General features: G+C 39.9%; 1 protein-coding gene across 2 annotated transcripts in view; it reads right to left on the bottom strand.

The window, feature by feature from the left end:
• CDH11 (cadherin 11) overlaps positions 1-18,208 on the bottom strand; it is a 151,041-nt gene that overhangs the window by 19,635 nt on the left and 113,198 nt on the right. For both annotated transcript variants that reach the window (XM_082607016.1, XM_082607017.1), the window contains 4 exons: positions 17,082-17,249; positions 13,553-13,740; positions 6,532-6,785; positions 120-256 (listed from right to left, as the gene is read on the bottom strand). In XM_082607016.1, the coding sequence (XP_082463142.1) occupies positions 120-256; positions 6,532-6,785; positions 13,553-13,740; positions 17,082-17,249 (747 nt within the window). The remainder of the gene's footprint in view (positions 1-119; positions 257-6,531; positions 6,786-13,552; positions 13,741-17,081; positions 17,250-18,208) is intronic.

The raw sequence follows: 18,208 nt of genomic DNA, 5'->3' as shown, positions 1-18,208 counted from the left end.
TTTAAGACTAAAAAAAAAATTTGTTCTATCTCAGCTGTCTGTTATTTTCCAGAATATATAGAAATTCTCAGGAATAATATTTGGTTAAGTAGAATCAAAACTCTTAGTATAATACTTACGGATTTCTGCTGCAAAAACTGATATGTTGAGCCAGGCAGTTTCTTCTCTATCCAAAGGTTTTGTAGTTTTAATAAAACCATCCTCTGGATTAATAGTGAAAAACCTGTCCAGGTCAGTGTGACGATCGATTGAATACCTAAGCAGAATGCAAATGAGTCAATTAGACCAAGACATTCCAAGCAGCTTAATATTTGAATATTTTCTCCATGCTATATTTAAAGCAACTTTTTCAATGAATTGCTTGAGCTAGGTTTTCTTTTTAATCAAATTTACTTTTCAAACTTTGTACATGAATCTTTTATAGAAATCATTTTGCCACATTGGAATTCTTTATTCAGGACAATGAATGAAAGAGCTGTTTAGCATATTTGATTGAGAAATGGAATAATACGTTGCATATCTGATTGAGAAATGGAATAACATGCTGCATATTTCTTCATATTTACTATAATCACCCACCATCTGAATATTTATGAACTTGCATTTGGGAAGTGGGTTTGCCTTGCTTCCAAACTACTCAGAAAGTCACAAGTGTATGGAACATTTGCCAGATTTTTGCATATGAAATATTAAATAGTCTTAAGTTATCATCAAAGATCATTTACAGTACTAAAAAATCAGTTTTCTCCTTACTTAAAGGAAAATGCTAGATATATTTTGAGTAAATTTATTCAATTTATTTGGTTTTAGGGGTTCTCAGGTAGCTTGGTTCTGAATTCCATTGTGATATATGCAAAGAGGGCTTGGCCATTCATTTGTAGAGCATTCTCCCCACACTTTAATGACCCCAGGCTGAGCCTAACAGCATAGTTGGAAGGTTTCAGCTACTCCTGTCCACTAGAAAATTTGCTTTTTTCTAACAAAAGACAAAATAATTTCCAGAATATTATGGGGCAAGGTGAAGTAGAAGATGGGTCAAGAGGAGTGGTGTAGTAAGGTAAAATAACTTGCCCAGAATAAAGTTCTGGAGACCTGGCTTTAATAAGTGTTGACAGTTGTCCCATGGCATCCATGGGGGATTGGATCCAAGCCACCTGAGGATACCAAAACCCATGGATACTCAAGTCTCATATAAAATGGCATAATATTTGCATATAACTACACATATCCTCCTGTACACTTTTTTTTTTATTACTATTATTTTTTTGTGGTACGTGGGCCTCTCACTGTTGTGGCCTCTCCCTTTGCAGAGCACAGGCTCCAGACGCGCAGGCTCAGCGGCCATGGCTCACGGGCCTAGCCGCTCCGTGGCACGTGGGATCCTCCTGGACCGGGGCACGAACCCGTGTCCCGTGCATTGGCAGGCGGACTCTCCACCACTGCGCCACCAGGGAAGCCCCCTCCTGTACACTTTAAATCATCTATAGATTACTAAAATACTTAATGCAATGTAAAGTGCCATGTAAGTAGTTGCTGGTGTGCCACAAATTGAAGTTTTGCTTTTTGGAACTTTCTGGACTTTTTTTCCCCCAATATTTTGGACCTGTGGTTGGTTGAATCCATCGACATGGAACCCATCAATGCAGAATGCATGGATACAGAAGGCCAACTGTACATGTGTCTGAAGGCATTCATTGAGGGCCATAAAACCAAAGAATATTAGAGAATATTAGCAAAGACCATGGATGTCACAGAGTTTAATCTCTTCAATTTACAAATGGTGGGATTTGCAAATGGTCTATTATCTCGCTTCTGGGGGAGCCAATATTAGAACCTGGATCTTCCAGTTCTAGATCATGTTCTTTCCAAGGGAGAGGAATTTAGTGCAGAGGAGCACTTTGCAATATAGAAAACATGAGCTCATCCATGATACCGTTGACTTCACAGCTCCCTATGAGAATGGAATGATGAGTCCCCTTCCCAGTGAGGAAAGAAGATCAACTATCCCACACCTCATAAATGTCAGTAGAGGCTCAGTGACTAAACCCTCAGCAGAGCTCTATGTGAAAATAAAGAGAAAATAATAGAATATTTTTTCCCTGCCACTAGGGAGTTTACTATCTAGTTGACATGACCAGACAGGCTCACAGGAAGAAAGATAATTAACAAGTATTATTCTATAGAAGTGAAGCGCATGGATTTTGTTTTTTAAAGCCCTAGGTACAAGTTCATGCTTGGCTACATATACTCTGAGTGATACTGGAAAAGCCACTTAAGTTCTTTGAATTTCAGCTTACTTATCACTTAAACTAGAATATTAATAGTAACCTAACTTTTAGGTTATCTGTGAGAATTACATAAAATGATAGATGTTGAAGATACATAACCTAGTGCCTCACACATAGTAAACAGAACAACAAATACAGCTGCTCTGATTTTTGTGGTTCTCGCTGCTATTACACACCGTGGATAGATCAGATGTCAGTCTACAGAGTATGACTTCATACTATAGCCAGTGAAAAATCATGAAAAGCTTTTGATCAGAGGGACAAATAAATGAATTCAGACTATCAGGGTGATGAATAAGATAGGGTGGGCAAGGTGGTCTGAGCTAGTGAGAGTGGAGGAAGGAACAGAGGAAACTTAAGGGGGTGATGTACGGATAGTTTTTAAGGAGTGAGGTGATAAGAGAGTGAGGTATAGAAGCGACAGAGGGAATGGAAGACTATGTGATAAAGACAGAACCAGTAGGACTCAGTTGATATTTGGAGATCTGTGGGAAGCTGGGAGAGTCCTTGAGAGTTTCTAGCCTGAGTGTCACAGAGAGGGAGACATTGGGAAATACAAAGTCAACTTACCAGGAAGGAGAGGTTGAATTTCCACTAGGGCTATGTTGCCACACCAGGAGAGCAAGATTCAACTTTATCAGAGGTTTCACAGAGTCAGGGGTATAGTCGGTCTTTTTTTTTTTTTAAGTATGTCACAAGAAGTATAGGCTCAAAAATATGTTTTTAATGAATGAGCCAGTGAAGGAAAAAGGAAGTGGGTAAAAATGCAGAGCAGACAGCAGAACAAGTACAGAATTAGAATCAGGGAGAAAGATCAGCCTAGAGGCAGAAAATTTAGAGCATTAACTCAATTCAATTAGTAGCATGGACGGAAACTCTATAGATAAGTGGACACAGAGAGAGAGAAAGTCTGAAGTGAAAGGCTGAGTGTCAGGGAGCCCCCAGTGCCTGGACTGGGATCTCAGACTAGTGAAGACACCAGGTATGTCTGAGGCATGAAGAGGTTACTGCCAATGAAGCTAAGAGGAAAGAATATTTCAGGAAGGCAGTGGTAAACGAAAAGGTCTCTAATGCTAGAGTCTGAGAAGAAAGCTGCAAACATTTCAAAGCAGCTAAGAGTTTGGCTGACACTATAAGGCCCTCCTACCCATATGTTTAAGGACACAAATGTCCTTCAAGGTGAAGATAAGCACTCAGGAAAGTAGGTAGTCTGGCTAGGAGACCCACTGAATAAAAACCTTTAAATGTTATTCTATGAATTGTTTGGCAATTCTAAGAATGAGGACCTGAGTGGGTGAGGGGAGTTGGTTCAAGGGCCATAGTGAGCATCTTTGGATAATTATAGACATGAAAAATGGCTCCATGCACAGAATAGCTTCCACTGAAAATATGACCCAAATAACCAATCACAGATGTGGATCCTTGGAGATAGTGAGGTGCCAAGGTAATGAGCAGCTGTTCCATGTGTTTTTACATCATCACTCTTCTAAAAAGCTGCTAATGCACCTTGATATTCTGGGCTAAATTCACACCATGAACATTTTTGAGTAGTTTAAAGGTGTTACCAAGCTCCTCAGCCGTTACCTGATGTATCTTCTTGCACAGAGAGCACAGTACTCAAACCTTCCTGGGAAATCTTTCCATCAGTGGCTGCCCAGCGAGAGTAAACTGCTCATAGTGGACTTAAGGCAGCTCTTGACTAAAATCCAGTCTCCAATACTGACTGGTCATGTGACTTTGGGTAATTCACATCATCTCTTTGAGCCTCAGTATTTCCATCTATTGGACCCTAAAGTGATCACAGCCTCAAGGGTGTCTGAGGATTAACTTAAATAACTTAGTGCGGGGTTTTCTGGGGCCAAGAAGATGCTCAAAAAAGGGTAATTTCCTTCCTTTCTCCCCAAAGGGGCAATGTTCATAGACTTAAAGGCAACTGAACAGCATTTACATTTGGGACTTCCTTCTGCTCTGTCAGCATTTTCTTTGGTATAAATAGAAAAACTCCATTGTCCGTGGCAATTATTTTTCATACTCAGATCTATTTACTTTTCTTCCCAGCTTTATTGAAATATGATTGACAATAAAAAAGTCTGTATTTAATGTGAACAACATGATGTTTTAATATAAGTATATTTTGTGTAATGATTACCGCAATCAAGCTAATTAACATAGCCACTGCCTCACACAGCAAACCATTTCCTGTATGTGTGTGTGTGTGTGTGTGTGTGTGTGTGTGTGTGTGGTGAGAACACTTAAGATCTACTCTCTTTGCAAATTTCAAGTCTACAATACATTATTATTAACTATAGTTACCATGCTGACCAACATCTCCTCATTTTCCCCACTCCCTAGCCCCTGGCAACCAGTGTTCTACTCTCTGTTTCTGTAAGTCAGACTTTTTTAGATTCCACATATGAGTGATATGCTATATTTGTCTTTCTGAGTCTGGCTTATTTCATTTAGCACAGTATCCTCCAAATTCACATATGTTATCACCAATGGCAGAATTTTCTTTTTTCAGGCTAAATAATAGTCTGTTTTATATATATATAATATACACATATATATATGTGTATATATATGTATATATATATATATATATCTCACTATTTCTTAATCCATTCATCTGTTGACGAACATTTAGATTGTTTCCATATCTTGGCTATTGTGAATAATGCTGCATTGAACACGAGAATGCAGATACCTGTTCAGGATGCAGCCATTATGGAAAGCAGTATAGAGATTCCTTAAAATGTAGATGGAGGCTGGATTTGTTCTGTGGGCTGTAGCTTATTAATCCCTGACCTAGACAGACACATCCCTGGCCCTCTTTGACTGTACCAGGGACAACACAGTGTAAGCTGTCATTGTGATGTATGGTGAGAGCTGTGAGGTGGAAGCTGCATTTGATCCATCTTAGGGTGCCCTGGAAGAATTCCTAGAGGAAGTGACACCTAAGTGGAGGTGGGAAAAATGAGTACCATGTAGCAAGTTGGAAAGGATGAGAGTGAGATCTCCAACCAGAAGGAAGAACACACGAAGGTCAGGAATTAGAAGAGGACAGGAAGTAGCCCAGTCTAGCTGCAACTGAGAGTCTGATGAGAAGGGAGAGTAAGACAGAAAGCAGGAGAGACCAGCAGGACACAGCAGGAATTGCGGGGGAGGGGCTCGAAGAAGAGCCTTAAGCCAAGTAAGAGAATTGAGACTATTTTGGAGTAGGGGACAATGGGAAACAATTTGATCCATGATTTTTTTTGTCGTTGCTGTTTAACTGAAGTATGATGTGATGTTTAGATGTGCATTTTAAAACAATCAGTCTGGCTACAGGATGATGGAAAGGTAGGTGGGAGATCGGGGGCAGGGGGACCATGAGGAGGCAGAGGAAGGAATCTAGGCAAGAAGGGAATTAGGGGAGTGGCCATGGAAAAATAAACACCTGCTAGAATCCAGGATAGGGCAGGTTTCGGCCAACTTTACATTTCCGGCCTATATGGACATGCCTTGAATCTGTGACTCAAGCCTCCTTCTCAGCCTCTTTCTCATCACCCTCTCATCTTCGTCATCAATCTCATTGGTCATTAGCTCAGGTTGGGGAGCGGGGGAGGCAGGGTTCTGAATAGCTTTTCTAGCTTTCTTGTCTAAGTCACAAAAGTATATTTGTGATAATAAAAGCATCCTAAATTTGAGGGGCACTTTGTTATCTCTTCAAAGTGCTCAGCAGTTAGATAGATAGACAGAGCTTGCCTTCTGAGCCTCATGTTCACTGTCTGTGTCGCTTTGGTTAAGTCACTTTGCCCTGCAGAGCCCCAATTTCCTCCTAATTTAAGAGATAATAATTCCTAGAAAATAACGTTGAGGGGATAAATTGGATTATATATCCGACACCCCTAGTACAGTAACTGGAGCATAGGAAAGTGTTCAATAAATTAGAATTACTGTTATTATTTCACAATCGTTATTTATACTTCACCACAGTTCTCTGAGATAGGCAAAGCTTAGGGTTACATCATCTAGTATACATTGGGAAATCTGCTCCAGAAATTCTGGAGCTTGAACAAGTCTATCCAAAGAGTTGGTGCAGAGGTGGAGTAGAACTCATGTCTTCTAAGTCTTCATCTTGTTTACATTGAATGATATCTTGGACCCTTTTTGAGACTGAAGGACCTGGTTCCTATAGGGATTTCCTAAAACCTCTTGCCTCTGGAATTCCCCATCCAGGCTTTAAAAATAAATTTCTCTGTACCTTATCGGGCTATTGGCAGCATCAGGGTCTTTGGCATGCACTCTCCCCACCACAGTGCCAGCAGCTGCATTTTCTTGGACTTCATGGATATAACTCGGGGCCAAGAACATGGGGGGCTCATCAGCATCTTCCACTGCAATCTTGACTGTCACGGTGTCTTTGAAAGGCCCGTTGCTGATGAACTTTGGGTCGATGTGCACATTGGCTGCCTCTACCTTCAAGCTGTATGCTCTTTTGGTTTCAAAATCTACAGGCTGGCAAGAAAGAAGAGAAGATTGACAACCAATTCCTTGAAAGAATAATGGAAAAGAAAAACCTGATTGTTTTATAGGGCACCATGAATAGTTGTTCAAAGAGAGAAGAAAATCAGCGTTTATTCAATATCCAATTACCTGAGCCATTTGGTTAGAAAATCAGACAAATCAATTGCTGAAACTTGGAATGTGCTTAATGGGTAATTCTAGGAGCACGACAGACACAGAAGGACCACATCATTGAAAGTGAACCACATTCCATGAACACACTAAGGCTGCCCAATTCAGTCACTAAAATCATTTAAGGAAAGGAATTAAGACATTACAAAAATGTTATAGCCCATTCTGAAAAGTACTAAGAATCTTGGTAATAAAAATAGTCAATGAATTTCAGGCAAAGAAAAAAGCAATGTCTTGTTAGATGACTGCTCCCCTCCACACATACACACTTCTGGCTTAATCATACTGATAGTCTCATTTTTAAAGTTTCTGACCATGTAACATTTCTCAAAGTCTGGGACCCTTACCAGCAGTGGCCCATACACTGACTTAAGGTGGTTTATGGGTAATTTTGTGTGGGTGGGTTTTTTGAATGACATTATCTTAATTACTGATCCTATTATTCCTTTTCCAATTCTTCCATTCCCAAACACATCAAGGACATCTCGGTATACTGCTAACTTTTAACATTCCTGTTATGCTTCCTGATCTCCCTTTCAAGAGACTATGAGATAACTCTCTAGCTAGAATGTAATGACATCGTTTTGTTTCGCCTGCATTCATTTTTAGGTTACCTCCTACTTATGGCAAGTGATATAGTACAGTGTGAATACTCCCCTGTTAAAAGAATACATATATGTAAAAAAAGTCCATTCAAAGAAAAACAATTATAAACAATATAGATTTTACACAGACGTGAAAAAATATTAAAAAGCAGCATTTGAATGGCTGTCATTATTAAGAAATTGATGGTAAGCACTCCCTAAATCTGAAGGAGACAAGGTTCTGTGAATCAATAAGTAAAGGGTGAAAAGTAAAATTATAGAAGAGAAACAAGCCTTCCTTCCTATGAAACAGAACTTCCTAATTAGCACTCTGGATGATACTGAACTCCCAAATGTTTGGAAAGAGTTGGGTCTTTTAAGGCTAGCATCTGCCTACCATATTGTCATCATCTGCCTGGTATTATTTTGAATGGGCATATAATCATAGGGCTTAGTCCTAACCTAATTCTCCAGCACTCTAAACTGAGAATGATTCCAGTTTCAGGAAGGTTAAACGCATTCAACACCCTTGACACTTTTTCCATCATTTTTCCACCCCCATCTCCCCAGAGTCAGAGAACACTCCCTTTTCCTGAAGCAAAATCTGTCACCAGCTGCTCCGTCATTCCGGACTCAGCAGCATCTTTGTCCTTCACTGGGTTACTGAGCAGCAGAAAAAAATGATATTTAGAGGCTGAAGGTATGAGACTGCTGCAATTCCTCAAAAATCTCTGTGATTGTTAGACAAAATTAAAACGTGAATATGATATTCTGAGACCAGGTAAGAAGAAATTTCCTGATCTCAGGTAGCCTGTTAATTCTCCTAGAACAGAAAGTTTTGAACTTGGTTTAGACATATACCTAAGGACCCAGAGCATTGTTTCCACTGGAAAACTTTGTTGTTGTTGAAGCCAGTATAGTCATGCTGCAGTTTGACTGATACTTTTTGAATCTCAAGTGAAGCTCCCCAGATCTTTGCAGGTGTTTGTCTGGGATGCCCTTTCCTAGTTTGGTGAGATTTTACTGTCTTCTGGTGCTCATCCCAGGCTTGTGAAGTCCTCCCCATCTCCCCCAGACAGATATGTGTGGCCCCTTAGTTGCCCATCTGCAGTCCCACATCCCCCACCCCAGCTAGGTGAGGAGCATCCCAAAGGACTCTACTGAGTCTTGTTGATCTTTGCTGATCTTTGCCTCCCCAATGCCCAGTAATGATCATGCCAAGTGATCACGTGTACCAATCATTGCGACTGAATGGGAAACAGAGTTGATGGATGGACAACATTTAAGCATTTGCCTACAATTTATTCCCTGCCTCCTTCCAAAAGGGATTTAAGGTAGTTTCCCATGTGAACCTTTTTTTTTTTTTTTTTTTTTTTTTTTTGCGGTACGCGGGCCTCTCACTGTTGTGGCCTCTCCTGTTGCGGAGCACAGGCTCTGGACGCTCAGGCTCAGCGGCCATGGCTCACGGGCCCAGCCACTCCGCAGCATGTGGATCCTCCTAGACAGGGGCATGAACCCGCATCCCCTGCATCGGCAGGCAGACTCTCAACCACTGCGCCACCAGGGAGGCCCCCATGTGAACCTTTATATCCATGTTATGAGTAGTTGAAATAAAGCTAAATGAGGCAACATACTACATAAGCCATAAAAATCTCAATACCCCTGAGTTTACTAATCCCACCTCTAAAAATTCTCCCGGGGGGATTAATTCAACAGAAAACCCAAACAAACAATATTCAAAAATGCATGATGGAGCTTCCCTGGTGGCGCAGTGGTTGAGAGTCCGCCTGCCTATGCAGGGGACACGGGTTCGTGCCCCAGTCCGGGAAGATCCCACATGCCGCGGAGCGGCTGGGCCCGTGAGCCATGGCCTCTGAGCCTGCGCGTCCGGAGCCCGTGCTCCGCAATGGGAGAGGCCACAACAGTGAGAGGCCTGCATACCGCAAAAAAAAAAAAAAAAAAAAAAAAAAAGCATGATGTTTAGATATCATAGAGGGGTTATATTTAATCATAGGAAACATACGCACAAAACACCAAATCCAACTGTGAGATTTTATTAAGGAAATAATGGTCCATCAGTAGGATGGGATGTTATGTAGTCATTAAAAATAATTATGTATATTATATAGCAGCATGTAAAATGTTTATGATGTGCCATTAAGTTAACAAATCAGATCACCCTATGACTGCAACTGTTTTAAATGTTACATATCCACATCTATATACATGTGGACAGAGAATATAAAGAAATAATCAGGCATAAAAGTGGCTTTATTAAAATTATTATTTAAAAAATATTTTAAATGCCTTCTAATGCTGCTCTCACACTGCTTTACAGGCAGTTTATTTGTTTGAAAGTAAATACCTCAGAAACTGTGCCGGGATCTCTCAGTGATAAATTGGAGTCCCACTCAGTCAAAGGTGCTGCACGATTGGATTTTCCTCCCCAAGTCTACCAAGCCACCTACAAGTCTCATCTTTATTTTGCTAACCACACAGAGATTGTCTCAATATCCTGAAGGCAGCTTCTCTCTCTCATGCACCATTATAATCCTGACACCTACTGTGTCTGACACAGAGTACTCAAGAAATATTTATTGCTTTCTAAGCTATTCAATAAATGAATGACTCTAGCTCCTAAATAACTCTTGAATTCTTCACCTTTACCTCTTCTGCCTTCTTCAGGTCTTTGTAATTCCTCCCTTGAATTCCAACAAGATTTCTTCAACTGGTCCCACTGTATCCATCTCAGGACCCTCAAGACTCAACTTATTCAAGTTTCTTAACTGTGTCCTATTTCCCTCAACACCAGTCCTTCATGAGCCTATTTTCTCTGACCTTCCTCTCCTTATCTGTCTGGTAATTTCCTATTCATCTATGAAGGCTCAGCTCTAGAACTGCCCCCTGTAAGCAGTCATTCATGACCCATAGTCACAGATCTTATCATACTTTATCACAGTTGCTTCTCAGCTGGGGAGTGATTTTGCTGTACCTCCCCCCAGGTATGTTATGCAAAGTCTAGAGCTATTTTTAGTATCACAACTGGTGGGGCTGGATGTGTGCTTACTGACATCTAGTGAGGAGAGGCCAGGAATGTTGCTAATCACCATACAATGCACAGCCCTGCCCCTACAGCAAAGAATTCTCTGTTCTGAAATGTTAATAGTGTCAAGGCTGGGAAAACCCCCTCTATGTTAATTGTCTCTTCGCTTTTAACTGTCCTGTTAAATTGTGATCTTCTTGTGACGAGGACTCTGTTTCTTCAGTTTTAGATGTCCAGCCTCTCACAAAGGGTGTGCCTGACAAATAATAATAACTCAATAACTCTTGGTAGAAAAAGGTTGAATGAATTAAGGAATAAGTGAAAAAACTATATTAAAAATATTTTTTAAAGACAAAAATATTTTCACGGATCTCTCTATATCTTTTTATATTATTAAATCATATATATAATGATTTCTATAAGGATCCATCATTTTACTCTATTAAATTCACCTCAATATTTTTTTCCTGCTGGACAATTGGAACTTTGTATTATAAGCTTAAGCAAACGTTCTTTTACAAATTAAAGAACATCTTACTCTGTTTTAAACTTAAACGTCAGTGCTTTATAGAAGATTATTCCTTTGCCCGAAAGAAACACATTGAATTGGGGGAAAATGTGCAAATTAATCATATGCAGAGAGCTCACGTGCGATGTGTTAGTTCCATGGGGTGATTTACATGTTTCAGATTTTAGAGAGACAGTGTGTGTTTATACCCTGAATACATTGAAAACAGGTGACAACCTAAGCATAACCAACTACCCAATTACTTGAACAGCAAAGGATGGGAGGCAGGAATCGCTGATGTCACTGCTCGTATGTCAGTGGCAAGCAGGAGGGATAGAAATGTTAACTAACAAAGCCAGTTGACAGCTCTATGCTACACATAGTCACACAGCTACTTTTCCAGAGGAGAAACCAGAAGTGATTACCCCAGCCCCTTGTGGCTGGTGATTAGGCTTCTGTGGCTACACCATTCATCATCACTAATGTTGACTTTTCCAAGTATCCAGAGTTCACCCCGACTTCCATATTCTTTTATGACAGAGTCACTTCTACTTTCTCTTTGTTTGGGTCCCCTCATATTTCCCCCAAACCTTACAATGCTTCCTTATGTTGTAAAAAGTCGGCTTCCTAGAACACCTCTCTCCCTGCTCTCCTTACTGAAAGATTCCTCCCAGGCATCTCCCTCTACCCCACCCTTGCCTCCTCTCCAGCTACTGGCCTCTTTCTTGATTCTTCAAATTAATTTTTTTATTAGTGTTCCAGGCCAATCTTTTCCATCACACCAAGGAGCTTAATATTCATGTTACAAAACCAAGTTGAAAATGAATACTTGATTAAAACCAAGGTAATCCCATCATCCAATTCAGATTTAATACTCCATATACTTTGATGATGGAGAAGTATTGATTTCTCAAGTCGTAAATCAGGGGTAAAACCGTTTTAGAATATACTGTAACTGTTTCTTTACCTGAAAGTGAATCAAATCTGGCTCTCTTCTATAACCCCTTTCTGGTCCGTCTATTTGCAAAACGTCTTGAGTGGGAAGATGTTCTAGAATACACTAAGTTTGAATTCCATGTATTTAAATTGCTAGCTGTGTGATTACAACAGGGTCAAATTATTTAATCTGTCTGAGCCCCAATCTCCTCACAATTAAACTGAGGTATCATTGCTGCCTGGGATAATAACATCTACTTTATATGATTTTTATCATGTAAAATAAATGAATGCTTATAAGAGGCTCAGGCTTTGGCCAATATTTAGAATTGAGTAAATGTTAGATTTTTTTTAAACAAAACAAGAACAAGCAATAATCTCATCTTTGTAGTGAATTAATCTCAGGGACACATTTTTAGCAACAATTTAGCTGACTATGAGGGAAGGCACATTATTATTGCTTCTCAGGTTCAATTTTGAGGGAAAATCAAGCAGAGATTTGGTTTAAGTTTCATAGAAGGCCCAGCAATGTAATGGACCTTGGATGTTTGAGATAAGAAAAGTTCCAAAGAGCCTATATTAACAGACTCAGCTTGGCAGAGCTAAAGAGGGAACTTCATGTATGCTCAGGGCTGTCTCTCCAAAATCTAGATTTATCTAGCTATCTTTCTTTCCATGGGGAAACTGTGCCAAGTCATATAAGAACTAACCAGCAATCTCAGGGCAGGTATTATCACTCCCCCTTTTTTTTCCAGTTTTATTGAGGTATAATTTACATACAGTACTATCTAAGGTGTATAGCATAACAATTTGACTTTCATACATCAGGAAATTATTACCACAATAAGTTTAGTGAACATTCATCATCTCATATAGATACAAAAGAAAAAGAAAAAGCATTTCCTTTTGATGAGCTCTCTAAGGATTCACTCTCTGAACAACTTTCATATATAACATACAGCAGTGTTAATTATATTAATCACAGTGTACATTGCATCCCTAGGACTTATTTATCTTATAACTGGAAGTCTGTGCCTTTTGACCCCCTTCATCCAACTTCCCCTCTCCCCACCCCCCACTTCTGGCAACCACATATCTGATCTCTTTTTCCATGAGTCTATTTTTATCTTGTTTTTGAAGTATAATTGACCTACAATACCATCTTAGTTCCTGGTGCACAACATAGTGATTTGATATTTCTATATATTTCAAAATGGTAAGTCTAGTTGTCATCTGTCACCATACCAAGATATTACATTACTATTGACTATACTCCCCAAATCATACAAAAACTAACCATCAAACTCAGGCAGGCATCATCGGCCCCTTCTGCCAGCTTCCTCTGGAATACAGTTCTGTTATCTCCCCAAAGCTCAGAGCTCAACTGCTAAGTCAGGTCCGGCCCTCAGTTGTCCATATTCTCCTTTCTTTAGTCTTCAACTCCCTGTTTCCAGCAGCGGTGCCTCGGCAAGGCAGGCCACAGCACTGCCACATCTGATTCCTCACCCTAACTCACCTTTTTCAGTTTCACCACGCCCTCCTGTGTTTCATAGTCCGTTGTGATTTCAAACAATTCCATCCCATCTCCATCAACAATATTGTATGTGACTAAGCCATTTTCTCCAATGTCTGGGTCTTTAGCCTTCACTCTTCCCACTTCCTCCCCGGGGACAGCTGCTTCTGACACAGACATCTGGTATACGCCTAGAAGAAGAAGACATCTATTTTTATTTTCCCTTTTATTTGGCAGCTGTAAAACTTTAGATTTCATTGAATCTCAATAAATTTCTCAAAGGGTTTGACATTGAACTTTCTATTGACTGAAAACATGAAAGAAGTGAATGGATGGGAGGAAGATCCCACATGGCTTGCTTGTCAAAGAAATGTTTTCTGCAAAGGATGATGAAACTATATCAGGGTCCAGGGTGGTAGGGTGGGGTCACCCGTCACATGTGAGAAAGGGAAACAATGCCCAGTTACATTTCCCATCAGGAACTGATGGAGGGCCATGTATATCTTCACACATTCAAAAAAATCAAAACTTCTTTTTATGTCTTTGGAATAGTCTGTAAGTTAATTCTAAGCCTCACATATGGCACTGCCAGGTGCCCAGAAAAAGAACACCCTTCCCTGTTTATAAGCCTTCCATAGCTCCATATTTATTTTAAAATCAAATGCAAGTTGTATCCTTCATGGTCATGATCCTTCCAGCTGTATATCTGACTTTCTTCTTACTTTACCTCCTTCACCATTTGATTAACTGATACCTTATATGGAAAAGCTTCTCATAGTGTGACATTTCCATTTAGATTTGTTTAATATGTATCAGGAACCTAATATATGCTAGGCACTGTCCTAGCCTTTGGTGACTCAGTAGTAAATGAAAGAGTCAAGATTCTTTCCTCATTCTAAAGAGAAAAAACCCCAAACGTATACATACACTGATATCATTGCTAAGAAGGAGAAAAATAAAGTGCAGAGAGGGACAGAGGATAATGAAAGAGTGTAAGTGTGACTGTGTATAAATGTATGTTGTGAGTGTGTTTGTTCATGTGAGTGTGTGTGAATGTCCCCTGAAAGGACTGGGCCAGACAAATCATGTGAATACCTGGGGATAAAAATTATAAACAAAGCAAACAGCAAACTGCAAAAACCCTGATGTGGGAACACAGTGAATACATACAGAACAGCAAGACCACAAGTGTGACTGCAGCCTTCTGGTAGGAGGTAAGGGTATATAGGGAGGCTGGGGCCCAACTGTGCACAAAGGGCATTGCAGGAGATGGAAAAGACTTCAGGTTTTCTTTAAACTTGGTGGGAAGCCACTGAAAGGTTTTCAGTAGAGAAGTGAGATTTGAGATAATCTTATTTGCATTATCACAATTCAAAAATATTCTCTGCAAAACAACGTAGAGAAGCAAGGGTTGGAAACCTGGCCTCTACCACTTTCAAGCCAAGTGGTCTTGGGCAAGTTACTTAAGCTCTTTAAGCTTTAGTTTCCCCTTATGTGGATTTTATCAGTTCTAATACTCTGTCTACATTTATCTGTTGGGTTGGCCAGAAAGTTTGTTTGGGTTTTTCCAGAACATCTTTTAGAAAAACCTGAATGAACTTTTTGGCCAGCCCAATATATTGTTTGGCTGTGAATACTTTCAGTTCAGACCCATATTTAACTTAAACACACCATGCCCTCCATGATAAAGGACAAGTAGGAGGTGGGAGTCTCTGCAGATAATTACCAATTTACATGAAGGTTTAGAAAAACCTACTCCCCAGTTGATTTTCTCTAAGTCTTCATCAAGTTCATAGCTGTAAAACTGGTATCTTCACAGTAGTGATGTAACTTTACTCTATGACTGTATGTGAACAAGGGCATTAATCACTACCTGCTAATAGTCCTGCATGGCCTTTTCCATCCAGCATACCTGCCAGCTTTAGAGTGGATAATGGAGCATGCAGTTTCTTAGAGTGCTCTATGAGGCTTAAGCTTATTGGGGATGCTGAAACTTGTGGCTGACCAGGCAAGGCAGTCTTCATCTCTTTGGTGACTTTATGAGAACTGGCTGTTGCCTTGTAATCCTCTATCTCAATGTCTCCCTTGCATAGATTGTTGTCTTTGGATTCCTTTGAGTGACCATGCATGGTGCCTTCCTGGGGCCATACTTGGTGGCCTTCCCTGTTCTCTCATTTATAAAAAGTGCCATCTCTCTGGCAATAAACTCACAGTCTCTACCAGCTACTCTCCTCATTAATGAAGAAGACACTTTCATGGTGAACTCCCCGTGAACTAGCAGCGGCACATCACAACGATCACACTGTACTTATAATGTATACATAACCAGATTTGTGTACAAAATCTGGCTTTGCCATATCCTTCAGGCAAGTTACTGCACCCTTCATGGAACTCAGTTTTATCTGTAAAATGGAGGCTCTCGTAGAGATCTGTAATAGTAGTAACTATTCATTAAAGGATGGTAGTTGTTGTAATTATGATTATTAATAATGACCTTTCAAATCATTTTTTCTTTTATTTCCTGCTGCAAGCCTATCAATTTTGTAGAAGGACCATAATCCCCTAGATAATATTGATAATAATGGCTAACATTTGTTGACAACTTATGCCAGATAACATTGTAAGATTTTACACTAGCTCATTTAGTTCTAACAACATCCTATTAATTGAGCCCTGTGGAAGATTGTATTTTGCAAAAATAGTCCAAACAGTATCTCCAAGCCCACATGCTTTTCTTTCAACGCGACTTTAACAGTCCTTCCCTTGAAAGGTAGGGTCTACAAGAACTCCACTTACATTTGGGCACTCTTATGACTACAGTAGAAATGATGCTATGTGATTTCTGAAGCTAGGTCACAATAGGCAATACAGTTTCTGCTTGGTGTCCCTGGGGCTCTCCTCACTTTTAGAACCTATCCAAGCCACTCCTGTGAGGCTGATATGAAGGGGAACCAACAGCCAACATTAACTTGCCAGCCATGTGACTGAGCCATCTTGGAAGTAGATCTTCCAGCCCCAGACTGTGCCAGTTGATGCTATGGAAACAGAAACAAGCTGCCTCCTTCAGGTTTTGCCCAAATTGCAAACTCATGACAAAAATAAACGATTATAATTGTTTTAAGCCACAAGATTTGGGGCAGTTTGTTAGGTAGCAATAGATAACTGATTCAGGTACTATTACATATCCAGGTTAGAAATAAGAACACTGAGACAAAGAAAGGTTAATTAATTACTACATCACATCATGAGCACCTAGCAAAATTGATTTTCTGTTCCCAGGGTTGTAGAACATTTTATGTCTCCACTTTCTCCCACTATCTCTCCTCCACTTAAGTTTTTTGTTGTCATTGCTCCACTTAAGTTCTTTGTTGTCCTCCACTTAAGTTTTTTGTTGTCTTGTTTTTTGCAAGAATGATATAAAGAGCCTCCATTTTTCTAGATTTCTTCTGGAAAGTTGAGTACAGCAGGAATGGGTCAGAGAAGAGTTGGCTGTGGCACCATTGGAAAGTGAAAGCCAAGCCCACCTACTTACTCTGTGGAAACTTTGGTGGGTTGTCATTGACATCAGTCAGTGTGATCGTCACTTTGGTTGTCCCTGAGAGTCCACCCATGTGTCCACCCATGTCCTTGGCCTGGATCACCACGTGGTACTCCTCCTTAGCTTCCCTGTCCATGTTGGGAAGGGCTGTTCTGATGATACCTGGACAGGTGAGCAGGGAACATCACAGATATTCATTGATAACATTATAACAAAAAAGATCTAGGCACAGGGGAAGCAAAGATGAATAGAACAGCACCTTCCCCCACAGAAGAGTCACTCCAACATGTCAATTATCATCAAAAGTAGCCATACCTGGAGCATCATATAGATATATTTTCTAGCAAATTGTCATAATTATTAATATAACATTAAAAGTGTATGTTTTATATGTTGTACTGTAAATGCAAGTAATAACCTCATCCTTCTCAGGTGTGACACTTAAAGATCCTAAAGACTGATATATTTGAGGACGCACTGCATGAACATCAGTAACATAAACCCATGCTTTTGGACTGCCAGCAGAATCTTTTGACTATCTATGCCTGCATGCAATTCTTAGAAACATTTCTATGGTCCATATTAAGTTAAAAGTAGAAGGTGATATATTAAAATGTTAAAATTAATTTCTTTAAGTGTATACCAAATGGGTTAAAAATATATACAATGCTTATACAAACACTTACTGTCTACTGTCTGCTATCAGTGGAAACAATGATATGTTAATAATTGGATTCTACATCATCTCTGGATATTAGCACATTATTGGTGTGGAAACCATGCTCACTTAAATCTTTTGGGAACATAGTCAAGCTTTTCCTGTCTGTAGATACGGTAACATTTATACTGGAAATACAAGAGAGTGCTGTGGAAGCTTTAAGCCCTTATCCTTTTCTGACCCGGACGTTTGTATGTTTCTCAGCAACATCCTTGAACTCACTGAGCCCCGTTTTTCTTGTCTGTTAAATAATTTGGTAGGTTCAAATTGGTGGTTCTTAACTATGAGTCCCTGAGACACGAAAGTTACAACTGGAGTCCTTCCAGCAATTTTTTTTTTTTTTTTTTTTTTTTTGCGGTATGTGGGTCTCTCACTGTTGTGGCCTCTCCCGTTGCGGAGCACA

Source organism: Mesoplodon mirus (genome assembly GCF_964341445.2).
Source record: "Mesoplodon mirus genome assembly, chromosome: 19".
NCBI lineage: Eukaryota > Metazoa > Chordata > Mammalia > Artiodactyla > Ziphiidae > Mesoplodon > Mesoplodon mirus.
Note: the sequence above shows the minus strand (reverse complement) of the source record. Positions and strands in the feature narration are given on the sequence as shown.